Raw genomic sequence first — 18,467 nt, 5'->3', positions numbered from 1 at the left:
CGTTACAGAGCTGAACGTTTTGATAGTTGAAGGGTTTCTGTAGCTGAAAGTATGGCGGAGGAGTTGAAGACTGAAAAACAAGCGGAAGAAGAATAAGAATAAGAAAACTAAAGATTTCAATATCTAGAGTGTGAATGCTACAGCATTCGCACTCATTAGAAGAATGTTATATTGTCCACCATTTTCCCCCAACGCAATTGGAGGCTCACAGGCTCTCACTCCTGGTGGGTTTCATTTGTTATCCTCCCCTTTATGTTTTCCTTTGAGTTTACCCTCTATTACACAGTAGAGCAGCTCCAACTCACGCTCCCCTCTCCTAAAGTCTTCCACAGGCCTTTCTCCTCCCATTCTGCCTCCATTTAGATCAGTAGTTATTCACTGGTCCAGCCTGCAGGACCCACACGTCTCATTAGTCATTCAAATGTTCAAATGTATTCACGCAAAGCAATAGTAAGCCAGTGAAAGATTCATTTCTATTGAAATATTAGTAATTCATGGGCTTCTTTTAAAGATGAAGCTTGAGCAGGCTCTGCAACCCCTTCATTATGCCCTCACGACCCACTTACGGGTCACTAGCCTCCAGCTGAGAATAACTGATATAAACTCTTAAAACCTACTGCCATCCCTCCTGTATTTGCCACCGCCCTCACCTATCCCACGGCCTTTAGCTGACATTCACTGCTCCTGGAGTTGAAAAACCTAACCACCACAGAGTATCTCCTGACACAGGTAGAAACTTGGGTCTGTGCACGCAGGGCTAGCGTTTCTCTCCCAGTCCCTTTGTCTCTCGTCTGCCCAACCAAAAGAGCCATTATGCACTGGAGAGAGGCTCTTAGTGGGCAAAGAGTGTGTCGTCTGCGATCAGTTACAGGGTGACAAAGCAGAAGTCTAGGCCCCTGTCTCTCACCTTGTGTTCAAGCTGCCATCAATGGACTTGTTACATGACAGGCTAAGAGGTGTATGTGTACGATGTGTTCGAGAAGAAGTGGGTGTGTAGGTGGGGTTGTAGAGGGTTAACACAAGGTTGTTTGTGTTATAGGAGAAGAGAAGAGAAAGAAAAGGTGTGTGATGGAGAGAAAAAAATTCTTTCACCTCACCTAGCATCCCACAAGATAACGGAATAAAAAAAAAAAGAGAAGAAAGGAAAAACCATTGTAACCAAATCTCTCTGGGTAAATAGAGGTTGTACAGTGTGCTTGTTTCAAGTTTGATTGACAAGATAGAGTCCTGAGTGATTGTGCTGCAACAGCAGAGAAAAGAATTGATACCAGAGAACAGCAAGGGGATGCAGAGAGAGAGAGAGAGAGAGAGAGACAGAGAGACAGAGAGACAGAGAGACAGAGAGACAGAGAGATCTGTCCCCCACTATAGACGATTGTTTGAGGCAAACTGAGTGATAATTATCCTGGCATCCTTGAAAGGCACCATGGGAAATCACAAAAACAGAGCCTCCCTGCTCTGAACACAGCTTTTAGGAATAGTCTGCGTGTGTGTGTCAGCAGTCAGGAGAGCCTAAGGGACACAGCCAGCCAGAGTGGCTGCCGTTCCTTCCAGTAAATCACTGACCCAGAACAGGGCTACTGTACACAAAGACACAAACACACACTCACAGGGGTCCCGTGAGAGGCCGACACGCAGCCTGCAAACCTCATCAGTCAGGGACAGGGGGAGGAAGGAAAACAGAGAAGTCTCACCCTGACTGTCATAGGCAACCTAAGGCTCCCCAAACTCACCATCTTAGCTCTTGGAAAAGTACATTTCACACAGGGGCATCCTAGAAGTTGCAGAAGCAACTAAACCCAGAGGACAAACACTTCAAAAATGGACAGTTAGTATGAAGGGTATGCAGCAGAACGACTCACTCTTTATTCATAATGCATGATATGTACCATCAATCAACATGTCTCGTCACAGGTGGTCTGACTTTTTTTTTTTTACCTCATCCCATCCGAATATCCAACCCTCCTCGGTGTCCCACAAACTCTCATCCCCCCTCCCCGAACCTTTTACATACCATTATAAAGCCTCTCCTCACTTATGCGTCCGCACGTGGACAAAATGAGCAAGGGTGGGTGATAGGGGTGTGGGTTGAGGTAGATTAGATAAAAACTCACTAATGCTTTTAGATGGATGGTCTAAAAGCTGCAGTCCCTCCCCCCTATACGGACTCCGGGGAATACAGCCTGGTCCTTGATAGCAGACAGCAGGAGCCGCCAACACGTTAGAGGAAGGTATCAGGTTTGCTCCCTTTGTTGGAATGGATCAAAGCTAAAAGCCACCACACCAGTTTGCCCCTATTTTTGTTCCATATTAAAAGCGAATAAATGCTGTACAGAACATGCTTCCTAAACATAGATATGGAGGACTGTGTCCTGCTGAATAACCTCTGCAGTCTGCAGTAACTGCTGTGTCTCACCCTTTTAGCTCCCCCTCTTGAACTCAAAGGTTACGTAGCAAACCGCTGCTACACAACTGGAGGCCAAGGGCGTGGATTTGTTGCCAACTCTTGATAATCAGTGTAGCGTCAGCTGTCTGTATGGTTCCCAATATCCAGAGTCAAACGGATCCAGATGGGAACGCTGGGATCGCATTCCCAACAGGAAACAATCCACCCGAGGGCCCATGGCTGGCCCATGGCTGGCACCCCCCCCACACACACACACACACACACACACCACTAATCAAGATCCTTCTTCAGTGGAATGTATACGTGTCGGGAAGAAGATGAGAGGGAGACTGGGAGCGGGTGTATGTGAATATGTCCCTAGTTCCGCTGGGAGAAGTGATAATTGGTAAGTCATCAGTACATCCATGACGACCCTGGATCAGCAACTGAGCCAACATACAAAGCACTCGTATAACAGCTCAGTACTGGGGAACAGATACTTAATCAATGGAGTATCATGGGTGTGGTGCTACGATGGACATGGTCTTCCTCTAAATGGCTGGCCATAATATATTTGCATTAATGATTGTTATATCAGCTATATTTGCTATATTGGGTTACACCATCGACACAGAATCAAACGAGGGACAAGCACACATAAGTTTGAGATACTCAAACAAACACACACATACAGATGCACACCACAAAGGATAAAATGATTCAGACCACTATCCTGGGTGCAAAGGCTTGTCTCAAAGTAAACCAACAACTTCAGTTAGCGCAGGCATACTACGTTTTCTTATAAAGCCCCCTGAAAAAGACTTGCCCATGGGAGACAAATCTCTCTGGGACGAGTACAGACCAAGCCCCAACCACAGCGAGTTCTACCAGCATCCAATGCGGAAGTGACAAACATTGCAGTAGCACCGGGTGGCCACTACAAGGTGGTACCAAAAGTGAGCAATTCTTCGTTGACTCACTTGTTAAACAGGCCGTTTTCACAGTCTTATTAACCTATTTACAGCCTGGTCCAAAGAACCATTCTAGTCAGTATGTTTCAGACATGCAAACGGCGCGCTTTTTGGCACGAGTCGCTTTTTTATCATACATTTTGGGGACCTGTGTGGTTCGCGGAGATCCGAAGAGTTTTCTTTTAGGGGGAGGGTGGGGAGGGCTCGATCAGTGCGCGCGTCGATCGGTGCGCGCGTCGATCGGTGCGCGCGTCGATCGTTGCGCGTGCAGGTGTCAATAATCCGTAATCTGACTTTCTGAGACCCCTCGAATCTTCGAAGTAAAAGTGACTCCGGAAATTATTTTGTTAGGGGACCAATCACAGCCCTTGCCGTCGCGTCGATAGATAATTAAACATTGCATGCGCTCCGACAGGGTCTCCCGAGGCGTCGATTTACTGAACCTACGATTTACAGTACCTACTAGTTTTCAGAAAACTTCGATAACTTTTGGATGTGGAAGTGGATATGGTAGGCTACACCACGGGATGAGACCACTGCCACATAAATAAAGGTAAGACGCAATCTTTTTGCTTAAGATTAGCTGGTGCTATGGCGAGGTATTTTGTGTCAAGTGGTCGGCTCTTGCCTACATGCAGGTTAACCGGGAGTTTTGATTAATGGGTACATAAAGCACTCAAAATATGTGTATAATTTATAAATTGTCTCCAAATAGTGTTGAAAGTCCAGTTTTGGGAGTTTTTGGCCGTAACGGGTGTTTTCTAACGCAATTCGGCGATGATGTCACATTGGGATCAATAGCAAACTGCTAAAATAGTACCTACTTTTTCGCATAACATTCCGTTTTGTGATACCTAACAACATTAAATACAATAAATAACAGTTTAAATCTTAATTACCAACAAGCAAATTGCAGAAATTCGTTGGAAAATAAACCCTGCAACACAGCAATTGATTTTAGCCATAGCCACCAAGTAACATAACTTAACCACGGTTTGCGTTTGTACAGTGTTGGGTATATTGGGGATGACGATAGTGGAGTCGGTGGAGTCAGTCTCTTGTTGACACAAAGTGACTTTTGGTCATTCTTGCTTTGCTTGAATTCTTTAATTATTGTGGTGGGGAGTGCATGAGTTTTGGTCAGAATGCCTGATTAGATTGGATGGATGCGTGTTGTGAATTGAGAACAGCCACCTCATGATGTGATATAGCGTTCACTGACGGGGGATATCGCTGTCATTTATTTCTGAAAATAAGCCCCGACAGGGCGAACTGAATCTTGCTTCGCCCCTATTTTCCTGATAATGACCAGCGTTCTATACGTTATCCCTTACATACAATGATGTTTAGTTCATATCTCCATGACAACACTGAGGGGGGTGAATTTTTTTTTAGCAGGCTCGTTTTTATTTTATTGGAGGTTAAATGTATTAATATTAGGGGCGCAGTCTCTTGAGTGACAGCTAGCCGCTGACCCTCACCTCGCCTCGGAGGCTAGTTTTCAGGATTAGCATGCTATCTCTGTCATCTTGACCTCGACTGCGTCCATTCCGGCGCCAAGATGCCTTGATCTGCGGTCAAATGTACCAATGGCACCAAGTGGCTTTCGATGGCACCACTATGCGCGAGTATGTGGGAGCATGATGGGAGCGTTGAATGTTGCGAAATGTATTTTGAGTTATAGGCTCGTCAGTTCCGCTCGACTACTAAAAAAACTACATTTCCTGAACATTCACACGTTGAGGAAGAGGCTTTGTAACGGTCGCGGGAAATTCACTTTTTAAGCTAAACAGAAAAATGAAAAGGTATTTCCCTGTATTCGGAAGTTCTTCTTCATCAAATAAAGATGGAAACTTGTAAAAAAAATCCACGTATGGAAGAGAGCACGGAACCGGCACCTTCGGACGAAGCCGACTCCACCCATGACTCCGACTCGGCCAACGGGAAAACGTACAGGTTTAACCCCCAGTGGTTAAAAACGTTCAATTGGCTGGTCTACGACCAATCCAGGAAGTCTATGTTTTGTAAATATTGCCTCGAGGTAGGGGAAAGGACATCAGAGGTTAATAAATAAGTGTTTGTTCAATTTGTAATAATTACTTAATTTTGTTGAATGTGTTCACCACTTCTGGCTGCTGATGTTTTAAAAGAGGCTCTCATAGTCACTTTGCTATTTAATATGTTCATTGTCACTTTACTGTTGTTAAATTTGTTCATATAGTGTTACTTTTGTATATACGTCCTATTCTGTTCATATAGTATTTTTATTTTTTGACTGTAGTATACGTGCTACCAAAATTATTTTTGTGCTACTGAATTTTTTCGCTGGCTAGCACCAGTGCTACCATTTAAAAAAGTAAGCGTACAGCCCTGCGGTCACCTAGATGGGCGTATCTCCCTCCCCCCGACGTCATATAAATGCCCTTTTTTGGTTAGGAGTCAAATTATGACAAGATGGCAACGCTCATAAGTCAAGAGAATTGGATGCAGTTGGAATAACTGAGGTCTGCCCGGATGCTACATCCATTTTATATACTACGTATGGAACAGACACAGGAAAGACGCATTGGCTTTCAGAAAGTACATGCCTTTGTAATAGAAAGACAAATTGGAAATTAAGCTCCCGCTTCCACACAAAACAAAATGTCAAAAACGATAAATTGAACAATATTAAACACATCTAAAGTACAAACAAAGACTAGTAAACGTGGAAGGGCGCGTCAGTAAATCCGGAATCTGTAGCAGGCCAATGAGTGTGAGAAGGATGGGGAATGGCCACTGTTAGTGTGGAGGGGGTCCTAGAGATTATCGAGCGCGTAGACGTCTATGAGAAGGAGAAAGATTGGACAACCTGCTACATGCATTTGAACAATAAGCAAGCAAACTATTTACTCGTACTTCCGACCTTCAGCTAGTTGGCCAGTGCTATTCAGAGTCATGCACGGGTCTTATTTTGCAATCCCGCACCCTCCGATACCCGCAATACTTAAAACCGCATCCGACCCGTGTTCCGACAGTAGCGCGAATTACATTGCGCACCCGACCAGACCCTCTATAAATTGATATCGACGCCCGACCTGCACCCGAAGGAAAATTAGAAGCACTATCTGGTGTTTGGCGCAGTGCTTTAGATTGCTGTGCATAAAACACATCATCCACTGTTGACGGTTTTAGTTGACTCCTCCGCTCAGTGACGGCTGGTGATCAAAAGTGTTGGGGGGCGAAGTAATAGATGGGGGTCCGGTGGTATCCCCCCAGAAAATTTTGAATTTGGTCGATTTGATTTCCTGTATTCTGGTGCATTTTGGGGATGGCTATTACCTATAACTTTCTATTCATTCAGATTCATAGCCTACATCCTGACTTGCAGGGCCTGGAGAAGCTTACACTGCATATTCAGACCTACTTTATGGCCATTTCACCAGCACCAGCACCACCACTATTTAGCCCATTGTTGTTATTCTGATATTGAGCAACAAAAGAAAAGCGATACCATTGGCCTGGAGCGCATATTCTTGGGCCGATGAAAAGCTGTCTTGATAGACAGCAGAATGTTATGTTAACGAGCTTATATTGACTTCAACGTGGCCGGCGCCCCTGACTTGGAGGAGGGCTTTATTTCAAGTGACCAATAACTAGCCTAGCCAAAATCATTGATGTCCAGACGCATTAAAAGGTTGCTGGCAGTGGCAAGTACGGTCTATCACACAATTAAACAAGGATAAACGTTACCTAGTTTCGTTGATTTATAATAGTCAATCCATAGTTGGCAGATACAGTATATTCAAGTGAATATTTCATGGAGGGGCGGCACCCTAGCGCCCTCTATTGACCCACCACCACTGCCTCCGCTACTGAATAACATAACCAACAAGTCTCGCTCGCAATCGCAAAACACTGCGACCAACATGCGCTGTTCAGGCGTCCGACTCGACCTGCACCCGACACAGTACATTATTTTTCACCCGTTTCTTCTAAATTGTGCATGTACCCAAACCCGTGCAGGACTCTGCTTCAGGTGCCATAAAGGGCTTTTCACACGGGAGGCGTTTGTCGTGCCTGCTAATGCATTCTCAATGGAGAGGCGAGCGGGCAAAGAGGAGGCGCAGCGTCCCGTCAAGCGACACGACGCCAAGCGGGCTCACTCATTCTGTTCTCGTCGAACGCAAGCACGCACATGTGGAAACCGTTGAGACAAAATGTGAAACAGAATTTGAAACAGCACATTGTACTTTCTGCATCTATCATCGAAATATTTATTAGTAACACAGTGAAAATTAGGAGAAATGCAAGTGTTGATTTAAGGTGTGTGCCACTAAAATGTCTGGTTGTACCCCAAATATTTTCATTTGGGGGCCACAGTGCTCCTAGTGAAAAATGTTGGAGCCCTGCACATATTTGTTACTCACTTCTTGGCCAAGGCAGATAGGTGAAAAGCCAAGCAATCATGCTGACCATATAGGACCAAACCACTAGGCTCAGTTCTTTCCACTTGGTTTGATGCTTATATCCCACATTTCCCCCGTGTGTTATCCCTCAGTATTGGGCTTACCTTGGTGAAGAGTACAGAGAGATGGGTCTCACTGCCAAGAATCCAAATAGGGAACTTTGGAGACTTGAGGAATGCCCCGACCTACACAGACACACACACACATTTGCATCATCCATCACCAACAGTTAGTATAAAGTTTCATAGAAGCGTTTCATCTGAATATATTCAGAAAGAGAGTGTGATGGAACATGAACCCTCAATAAATAATACAGGAATAAAGTGTGCATTAACCGTATTCAATTACACATTTCACTGGCAGACACATGATTTAACGATCCCATGCTTTAATCAACTGCATCATATCCAGCTAAATTACTATATTCATACTAGGCCAATAAATAAAATAAGTGCAAGACAAAAAACATTCTGTTTTATTAGGAATCAATCTCTATATAAGATTTTCCATGATACAATACTATGGCTTACCTGGGAGCACATGAACACTCATACGACTATCATATTTTGTTGATATATTTTCCACTCAAAACCTAATCAATGTGCATGCTGATTTTTATGGTAAAGTGTCAGAGTTTGGTAATTCTGAGTTGAGGCAGCTGCTCTCCCAGCACATATTTTCAGACGGGGCATGTTGCTGAGATTAGAGCTTTGTGTAAAAGATGTGTTGCGCTTAGTACAAAGTACTATCAATAGTAGTAGACTAATTATGGTATTTTGGTTCGGGTTGGTGAATTTCTAATTCCCCAAATGCTTACTTGAGGTTAGAGAGCTACATGTTTAACCAGGAAAGTGATGTGCTTGTACCTTGCAGTAGCGCAGAGACTCCATCAGAGTAAGGAAGCCAACAGATGCTTGTTTATGGATACCATGCAACTCTGTGGACACAAAAAACACATTGGAAATCATTTAGAAAAAAAGACAGGGACAAGTGTACAAAACACCTAAGGTGCTTGCACACCGCCGTGCTGCAACCGCCCTTATAACCGCCTCGTTGGGGGAGGATTCAGCACGGTGGTGTGAAGTGCCAGGCGTTTTCAAAAGCGGCTGCTGATGCTTTGAGCGGTAGGGCAAAATCTGTGCATGTTCACGTGGTTGGCAACAGCTTCCTGGTCTACAGCCGCTTTTGTAACCACCTCCCTTCCCTCATTGAAATGAATGGAGGCGGCGAATTGCCGCGCGGCGGTGTGAAAGCAGCTTTAGGGGGTACTTCTGCAAAGCCTACACTTTTATGACAAGAGTGCCCTCTAGTGGCCACAGTTCAGATGTAACTCAATACATTTTTATATACAGTGCATGAACAGAGTACTTACCGTTTGTGCTGCATATACATTGTATTTTCAAGCGTGTATGCTTTCATGCAGAAAGGTAATCATTTAAACAGGCCCTCAAAACCTAAGTTTTCAAGATTGCTTTCATCCCATAAGCTCCTTCCCTTCTCTCCCCTTCCTCCTAACTATCCCTAGTTTGTCCACCTATTTCAGTAATCTAGCTACCTGTTTAGGTCTATCCTATTTTATTTTTTTTACTTACATACGTTCTTATTGAATGGTTTTATTTTGTGTTTACTCTGTAAAGAGTCTTGGAGTATTTAGAAAAGCGCTATACAAGTTTATTGCACCCTTACGTACTCATGCCAGAGCACTCCCTGTCTCCGTCCCAGACGTTCGAAACAGCATGGCCAGTCACAAAGAGGTTCACCAGACTCTGACTGTAACAATCAGAGCAGATGACAACAAGGCTTAGAACAATGGCATACATTTTCTGAGATAATTGATCAGAAAATAAAACACACCAATCCCTAACAAAAAGGAAATGTACACGTTGTTGTTGCTAGGGGTCTAGTACCTGCCATGACCATGCACAGGGTCTATGAGTGGCTCCATTGTGTCCTGGATCTCATTCTTTATATTTTCAATACCCTACAGAAATAGAGAAGCATAGATGATTACAATTAGGATTTTTAAAATCCTGATGGATAAAAACAAAGTGGTTACTAATTTACGTTTCAAATTTTGAATTATTGGTTGGGAGAACATGAAGAAATTCAGAAAACAAACATTCCCAACAAGTGACATAAACTAGCTATTCCCATTCATACTTGTACACCTTTGTGAGGATGACAGAATACAGGAACAGCAGGACTCCACAGCCTCCCCTCCAGGTCAGATAGAGAGACAGCATCTCCTCCCTCAGCTCAGACAATGACTGAACAGTCCGCTTACTGGAGGAAGAACACGCATTGGATAGACAAACCCCAAAGACAGACAATAAATGATGCTTTCCTGACAAATTGACGAACAGTTTACAATCAGTAGATTCGGAAATGCTCATTTTCGCCCTTAACTCCATCTTGGCGCGCGCACACACACACACACACACACCCTTTTACATTTCTGCATTTTTAGCAATGCTTTGCGCTTTTCATTCAGCTGTCACTTTATTTGTTTCCAACCATTTACTCTTTCTTAAATGGTGTGCATGTTTACTCCATTTAGACTTTTGAACTTTTGTTCAAATCCCTTCATTTGATTTAAGCCAATTAACGTTTCTTTAGGTCTTAATCTATGTGGCTTTATTAAAAAATATTTTCAACCTCACTTTGTACTACAGCACTCACCTCCTTTTCTGCAGGAAATGCATTTTCTAGTTCATTATTATGCCTTTATATCGATGGTGAAAATAGTAAATGGAAAAATTAAAGACACTACAACTATTACTCTGGCCCAATAAAGTGTGTCATGCCAACCTACTGGAGGATGCTGTGAAATCGCTCAAAGCCAAGGTCCTCAGCAGACACAGTAGCTATGCAGACAAAAACACACCTTTACTACAGAATGACAAAATGAAAATCCCTCTGGCTGTGAGCAACAGCAAAACACAAAACCTTATGTTAGCAATTCATATCTTTTCTAATTCTAATCACATTTCACTTTAACAATTATTTGATGGTTGACTAACTGGGCTGCAGCTCTTGTGGTGCCTGGCTGCTTTCCGGCTCTGGCGTGCACCGTGTCTGTGATTGTGTCCGTGGTTTGGCATGGGTGATTGCATGAGGGGTCTGCCCCTTAGCCCAGGAGACCAGGCAGTAGCCAGTTGAGGGAGTAGAGCAGGCCGACTCCAGGATCTCACTCAAAGTGGAACACAAAGCAAATTTCTGCTCCTCTTCTATAGGACCAATAAATTTGCAATGAGTTAGGATATTATAAGGATATTATACAGCAACAACACTTTGTTGCTGTATCAGTGTTGACAAAATTATTAACAGGGACAGTTTTTAAATTAATTATCATAAAGCCACAAGGTCCATTTAACCCACCCAGCACTAAAAGGTCAACCAGTTTACCTGAAATGTGCCTCCAGTTTGGACTTTCTTTGTTAAAGAGGACATACTTTAGAAGAAAAGCCTGCAAAAGGTAATTTAGCATAAACAAGTATAAGCGTTTTCATCAATCACTTGTTGGATTTATAGACCTCAATGGAACATTTAAAAAATGTAGTTACTAACCTGGACTGGGGCAATGACGGCACACGGTCCTCCTTCAAACTGCTCCAGTGCTGAGTGTTCATTTTCACTGAAAAGAAACCCTGTGCCACAAAAGATCACATCAGATGGCTTTCTACAACGTCAGAAGAGAACATTCATTATAATTGTGTGATAAGAACAATGTCATTTCTCGTACCTTGGGTCCACCTCCGAAAGATTGAAGCCGATACACCACCACTCGTGGGTCTCCCCCAGACCAAATCCACCACCTCTTTATTCAATTCCGACATGACTTTTTGGGTGTTGGTGAATACAACCCGCACTCTTCTTTGGTCTAACAGCTCAGGGTCAGGAGAAGAGGTCCACTCAGAACAGCTCGCTAGCGGACGTTGCGTTGCTTGCTCCTCGCTCGTCGTAGGTTGGCCAGTCCGGTCCGTTCAGTCGACGGATGTTGCATCGGCCACAGGACGGCCTGGTGGCTGGACAGCTTCACCTCAGTGACCGGCTTCAGACGGGCGGATAGAAAGAACATCAACGGACCAAGACAGCCTGTCGACACACACGGGACAGACACACACGGGTCGGTTAGGTCTGTGTCTCTGGCACAAGCCCAGAGCGCTAGTTACCGAGGCTAAACACACCGAGACGTGACACGGTACACATCAAGGTAACAATCAATCAGGTCACAATGCTTATTCTCTCAACAGCACCCTGGTTATCCCATGATTGACATCCACTCACCTCTGATTAGGTGTGTGTGCAGAAGTAACGACACGTGCGGCTATGGTAACATGATCTCATAGTTTGGTTACTAACAAAATAATCTGGTTAGCGTAATTTATTTGGGAGAACACGTTAGTAGGCTGTTATAAATAAGGTTTTACTTGAAACAGATGAGCTGGCTAGCCAGTGCTACCGCTGATAGCAGGAGGAGGCTACCAGCAGCTAGTAATGCTATGTCATTCAAGTAATTTTCGTTAAACGGCGCTAAATACCACGAGTCACTGCTGTTTGGATATCAATAGTGAAGGTCGTACCTTTTGTTACTTCAGATTCACATTCAGACAATGTATATCCGTGTTACATGTGTTTGGCTTTCCTTGTTTTACTATGACCAACGGCTCTGTCATTCGTTTATTTACAACGTCACGTGACGTGGCTGGCCATTGGTCTAAATTCAGAACGTGAGCTGGACGTGAACGTCGCTGGCCATTGGTCCAAATCAAGAACGTCAAGCAGCGTCAGTGGGCGCAACATGGTGTGTTCAATCCTCGGACGTCAGACTACCGAGTCAAAAGTCGAAGATCTCCAAGCTTTCGTGAGGCATTTCTCGAAGGCACGCCCCCTTTTTGTCTTAATCTTTCGGAAATCTAAGAGTAGACCGAGAGCAGTGATGACGCTCTCAACAAAGTTGCGGCGCCCCTGAAGAGATTTACTTTCTTTGTATTTGTACCACGTTGGTCATTTTAATGTCAATTTTAAATGCTCTTACACACTTACATTGCTACTTTATTCCGGTCACCAATTTATACATTTCATGTAGTGGTGCCGAGATGATGCCTCATGAAACGTCAAAGCCTCGCAGCCAGATGAACCATCAAAGTTGTTCGACCTCGAAGCTCCAAATGAGTACGCTAGGGACACCTAGTGGTGAATTAAATTATGATGAAAGAAAGAGTTTCCTGTGATGATGTGATGTTTGCTTCGTACAACATCAAAACGTTTAAGAATTAAAGTCATTTCAGTGATACGTGTGAGTGTGCCGTTCATAAATATCTCCCGAGCTCATGGTAGAGAACAAATCATTTGACAAAGATTTTAAGTCATCCCGGGCAAAATAGATTGTCTTATAACTACAGTAGCCTACTAATAATTGTAATAATAGAACTGCATGATGACTGAGATTGAGTGTGATTAATTACATAGCCATTAAAGTGATCTTGGAACTGGGTAGTGTCTTCTTCTTGTAAAAATGCAAGTGCCCCTGACTGCAGCTCGCAGATCGAGGAGGAACTCCCTAAATGTGGGCTGGTCTAAACGTTTAACCCATGGTTTCACCCTCGCGGGCGCCATCTGGTGGCGGAGATCCGGCAGAACATTCTCAAACGTCGCACAATGACTTAATGTGGAAAAAGGTTCATGCATTTGATATACTTAGACATTCCTACTTTTAACTTGTCAAATTACCATGAAAAAAAATAAAAAAATATATATAAACCATAGCATATATATATGCATAAACATAAACCATAGCATTTCCATAAGAGTATAGACACATATTATTTTGTACACTCAATTATATCAGCTAAGTCAAATAAACCAAAGACAGAAGACTTTGCATCATTGATTTATATTTTCACCCCAGGCAAAAAAAAATTGATCTGTAAAGAAAAAAAAAAAAAATGTTTTAGCCTAGCCAAATACATTCCTTAAGCTTCCATAAATGTTTAACAATGGCAAGTATCAGGGTATTTTTCTGGGCCATAACAAGCAACCCTGTTCCCGGTTTCCAGTTCTGTCAATTTCCCAGAGTCTGGAAAGGAAACAGATTGCGGTTCTTATAGGCACAATAACAATGCAAGATGTAAAACAGATAATTGAAATAAGTGGAGGGATTACGACTTAGTCTAGCAATAGTTGACTACAAGACTAATTAATCACATGACCTCTCACCTGTAGCCCTCCTTGCACTTGTCGCCGTTTTCTGTCCTGCAATCGCTCTTCTTCAGACCTTAGTGATTTAATGACAACATACATTCACTATGAAAACATTCATGTTGGTCTGTTGACAGTGGATAAAACTTTTTTTGTGATTTAATTCAAAAGTTTGATATTCAGGGCACTTACGGCTAAGGGAAGTTCTGCAGGAGAGCGAGACACCACCATCTCCTAATTTGCAGCATGTTTTCCTTTGAAGAAGGAAATGCAGGAAGATGTTAATATGTTGGAAAAAAAATAACACCTTGTACACTAAGCATAATGTTTCCCGATTTACACATACCTCTCTGAAATCACAATTTGCCCCCATTACAATGTACAGAGTGTCACGGTTTGACCGTCAGTGCGTGGGCAATACAATAATGATTGGATGTGGTGGCAATCGAAAGGCAACATCCCGCTCCTTTGAGCAAAGTCAGCATTCATACAACGCTGGTCGACCTCACAGATGATCTTCTGTGCTGGCCCCCACATATTCTTGATTACATGTATGGGTGTTGCAGGACCACAAAAAGATTTTTTCAACTGCAAACACACCATGTGTACCATCGATACACTGCCAAAAATCTGTCCTTTGTTATCGTCTCAAGGAGGTTGGTGTGTTTTCTCCTGCAGTGTGTTTTGAAGTTTATTTTGTTTAAAATCAACTTGAAATGAGGACAACAGAATTTATTTTGCTCACTTGATGCTTTAGTGGCCGTGGAACATTCTCCAGGAGCCAATGGGAGATGAGTGGGCCCACAGGGAGCTGAGGGAGCTGAGCGGGGGCCACAGGGAGCTGAGCGGGGGCCACAGGGAGCTGAGCGGGGGCCACAGGGAGCTGAGCGGGGGCCACAGGGAGCTGAGGGAGCTGAGCGGGGGCCACAGGGAGCTGAGGGAGCTGAGCGGGGGCCACAGGGAGCTGAGCGGGGGCCACAGGGAGCTGAGCGGGGGCCACAAAGTGCTGTGCAGGGGCTGCAGCTTGCACCCTCCTCCTGGTGTATTTGTAGGTGCCTTACCAATTGCAATCGATTTCTAAGTGTTGCTGCACAATAGCAACAATGAAAATGTGTTGCCATCCGACAACTTAATCCACACTTGATTATTGTGAACTCTGTAAGAGATGAATTAAGGAAGTAAGATTCATACTTGTGAAAAAATACAAATTAATTCATTTGTGTAATATTTTAGATAAGCACCTTTGTGTTTCACTGACGAATGGCCTTTTACATGGTGGTCAACCTTATATTTTGCACCCACGTATTTACAGAAGGGACAGTGGAACAGTTCACTGTTGGTGATGTTATCAATGTTTGGTGTATCACCATCCAAAAGTATACTAATGTGTCTCTATGTATCAGAGGGGAAAAAAATAAACATTAAAAGGCACAGCATCACTTAAACCCCTGCTAAAACATAACCTTTACCATCTGAAATTGACACTGACATTTTTATCTTTTTTACCACATTGACGTCATCAGGGATGGCCTCAGGAAGAGGAAGTAAATCAGCCTGAGCTTGACCATGGAGAGCATGAGAGGCCTCCAGCCCAGGATGTGGGGCTCCATGAAGCGGGGGGTACCGCAGTGGGACACCTGTCACGCACATGCACACACACACACGCACGCACATGTACGAAGGCAACACAAGGTCAATCAAAGTAGCTGTCGGTAACAAACGGACACAAAGTATGAATAAATGAATGTATTTCATTACATTTATTTTGATCATTGTCAACGCAGAATTCCAATATCAAAACGTAATGCACTATGCAAAGAGTAAGGCCATGCATTAAATGTTGACATTCAAATCCTGTTATTATGCTTTATCATACTCTAATTCAAGTGAATGATTCATTGATTACCTTCTTTATTTCTCTCAGACATACTCTAGGGTAGAAACACACACAAATATAGCGCATTAGTTACTGTTTTTATAAACCTGGATACGAAATGTGATTTTTTTTTAAGCATTGCATCGAACCTACCTGACCAGAGAAAATCAGGACACGGACAGTCAGACAGTCAGTCAGTCAGACAGACAGACAGACAGACAGAGAGGAGTTCTTAAAGGTCCCATGACATGCTATTTTATGTATTCTTTAATATAGGTATTAGTGGCCAACTAACACAGTATTCAAAGACGTTCCCGAAATTCAGCCGTGGTGCAGAGTTACAGCCACTCCGAGCCAGTCGCACATTGAGCTTCCCCCAAATGCGCTGTTTTGGTGTCTGTAGCTATAATGCAAATGAGGAGGAGCGAGGCGGGTCAAGGAGGAGGGTGGGGGTGTGGCCCTGAGCAGCTTGCAGCCACGGTACCATGCGCTCTGTTTACAGTGGATGTATCGCAATGGCGAGGCCACACAGCCATTAGCCGTGTTCTGTAAATAATCTAGAACACACGGGAGTCCTGGAGCTCTATATCTAAATATTATCATATAGCCTACATAGATATCTATATCATATAATATATATTATCACGGCCAAAAGCTGTGTGAGCCGATATTATGAATCTCAAACGACCGCGTTGGGTTCTCCGACGTTCCTGGTTCTTCAACGTCCACATCAATGTGAAGTAGACTGAACCGCGACAAGGAGGAGAAAGGGATTGTTGCCGGGCAGCGCTTAGGCACCTCCGCCTCCCGCCTCTGGTCCCTCAGCAGGGCTCAAACGGGAGACATTCGCCGCCAACAATCCCTTTCTCCTCCATGTCGTGGTTCATGTTCTTGAGGGAGTCAAAGCCAAAGTTCCTTCCCCCCAATTCATTCTCAACCTTGGCTGAGATAACCCCCACCACGAGTCTCGTTGTAGAAATACCAGAGACAAGAGTCCGACGTGTTATGCGCCATAACACCAAAAGCAGAACGGTTATCCAAATAACAAGGAAGTGTACAAGACTTGCGTTACAGTCCTGGGGCCTTATGTACTAAGACTTGCGTGGATTTCATACTGAAACTTGGCGTACGCCAAAACCCAGAAACTGTCTTACGCACAAATAAATTCAGATGCATCAAAGTGTGCGAACGCATGGATCCAAGCACGTTTCTTTTGTACATCTCGATCAACGTGGAATTGAGCGCGCATGCCGAGGTGCCAAACTCCTCCCTGTCCACGCCCTCATTTAAATATGCAATTTCATTTAAATAGGCCTCTGGACCTGAGATTCACCTCTTAATCCGATCACCTGGCACCATGAACAGAGGCAAAAAACAAAACTTCACGGAGTCTGAGCTCGAGATTTTGCTCCACGAGGTAGAAATGCGCAAGCATATGCTATTGGAACCCTGTCAACAGGGATAAATGCAAAACAAAAGAGAAGTGAGTGGGAGCGTGTTTGCGAGGCCGTCAATGCAGTGGGGTCTCAGCAGCGCACACACTCTGAAATTAAAAAAAAGTGGTCAGACCTCAAGGTGGAGGTGAAGCGGAGGGTTTCTGCCCACCGCCGAAGCAAGACCGTAACGCCTCGTGCCCACTGCACCGTCAGTCAACGGACGTGGGAAGGCGTGGCTGACGGATGGGGGAGTAGTCTTTGCAGAGGCAACCGTCAGCCAATCAAATCGCTTCGCCGGGTTCTTCCCGCTTCTTCCTGCTTGTTGCGAGGCAAGAAGACCCGCTTTCCCGCTTTCCAGTATCGTCAGAGCCCGAGTCGCGTCACAGTGCTTAAATTTGCATACGCGATCTGATTGGATGACGGAACCGTCGCTGCCGAAAAAGTTGAACATTTTTCAACTTTTTGACGGTGGCGAACGCTCCAAGTCAACGGACGGATCCACAATGCATTGCGCGACCGTCCCCATTCAAAGTCAATGGGCAACGGACAACTGACGGAGGTAGTGGGCACGGGGCGTAACAGATGGGGGGACGGGAGTGGGGGAACTCTCCCCCTTCGATTTGAGAGTGGCCGCTTTTTTTCAAATTTATTAACTCCAAAATAATACATTAACCATGTATTTTAACAGAGAACAAATGCAATCGCTGCAAAACATAAAGGGACGCAGTGCCCAGAGATGAAGAACACATAGAACGTGTGCGCATACTCATGGAGCCATACTATTACGCATGGTTAACAAACCCATTTAATCAGTATCTGAACAACACCGCTGCTGGGTTAAGAATGTAACGTATTTGCTGCTATATTTGCGCTGCAACTGAATTCACAGGGCAAGGCGGCGTGGCTCGGCTTTGAATGCATTAATTATCTCATATTAATGCATTAATGCATATGAGGCCGGTCTGGACTCATATTAATCTCATATGATGATTCCGTCCCACACAGCTGGCATGGCTCGGCTCAGGGTGGACTGGCACACTCCTGACCGATCGGCCAGCTCCCGCTGGAAGGCCCCTGTTGCCAGGAACCCCAGCGTGGTCAGCACCTGTGTGGGCACGGACAACCCCTGGCTCCTGGCTGTGTGGCGCT

General features: G+C 44.3%; 1 protein-coding gene across 1 annotated transcript in view; it reads right to left on the bottom strand.

Moving 5' to 3' along the window:
• mindy3 (MINDY lysine 48 deubiquitinase 3) overlaps positions 1-12,515 on the bottom strand; it is a 46,807-nt gene extending 34,292 nt beyond the window's left edge. Inside the window, exons 1-11 of the mRNA XM_056603048.1 lie at positions 12,389-12,515; positions 11,548-11,900; positions 11,373-11,452; positions 11,211-11,271; positions 10,826-11,032; positions 10,618-10,669; positions 9,974-10,088; positions 9,713-9,786; positions 9,496-9,575; positions 8,672-8,742; positions 7,910-7,990 (exon numbers count right to left, since the gene is read on the bottom strand). Coding sequence (XP_056459023.1) covers positions 7,910-7,990; positions 8,672-8,742; positions 9,496-9,575; positions 9,713-9,786; positions 9,974-10,088; positions 10,618-10,669; positions 10,826-11,032; positions 11,211-11,271; positions 11,373-11,452; positions 11,548-11,641 — 915 coding nt within the window. The 5' untranslated portion in view covers positions 11,642-11,900; positions 12,389-12,515. The remainder of the gene's footprint in view (positions 1-7,909; positions 7,991-8,671; positions 8,743-9,495; positions 9,576-9,712; positions 9,787-9,973; positions 10,089-10,617; positions 10,670-10,825; positions 11,033-11,210; positions 11,272-11,372; positions 11,453-11,547; positions 11,901-12,388) is intronic.
• Between the last annotated feature and the right edge of the window lie 5,952 nt (positions 12,516-18,467).

The sequence above is a fragment of the Gadus chalcogrammus genome, chromosome 11 (assembly GCF_026213295.1).
Source record: "Gadus chalcogrammus isolate NIFS_2021 chromosome 11, NIFS_Gcha_1.0, whole genome shotgun sequence".
NCBI lineage: Eukaryota > Metazoa > Chordata > Actinopteri > Gadiformes > Gadidae > Gadus > Gadus chalcogrammus.
This window is presented reverse-complemented; position numbering and strand designations above follow the sequence as displayed.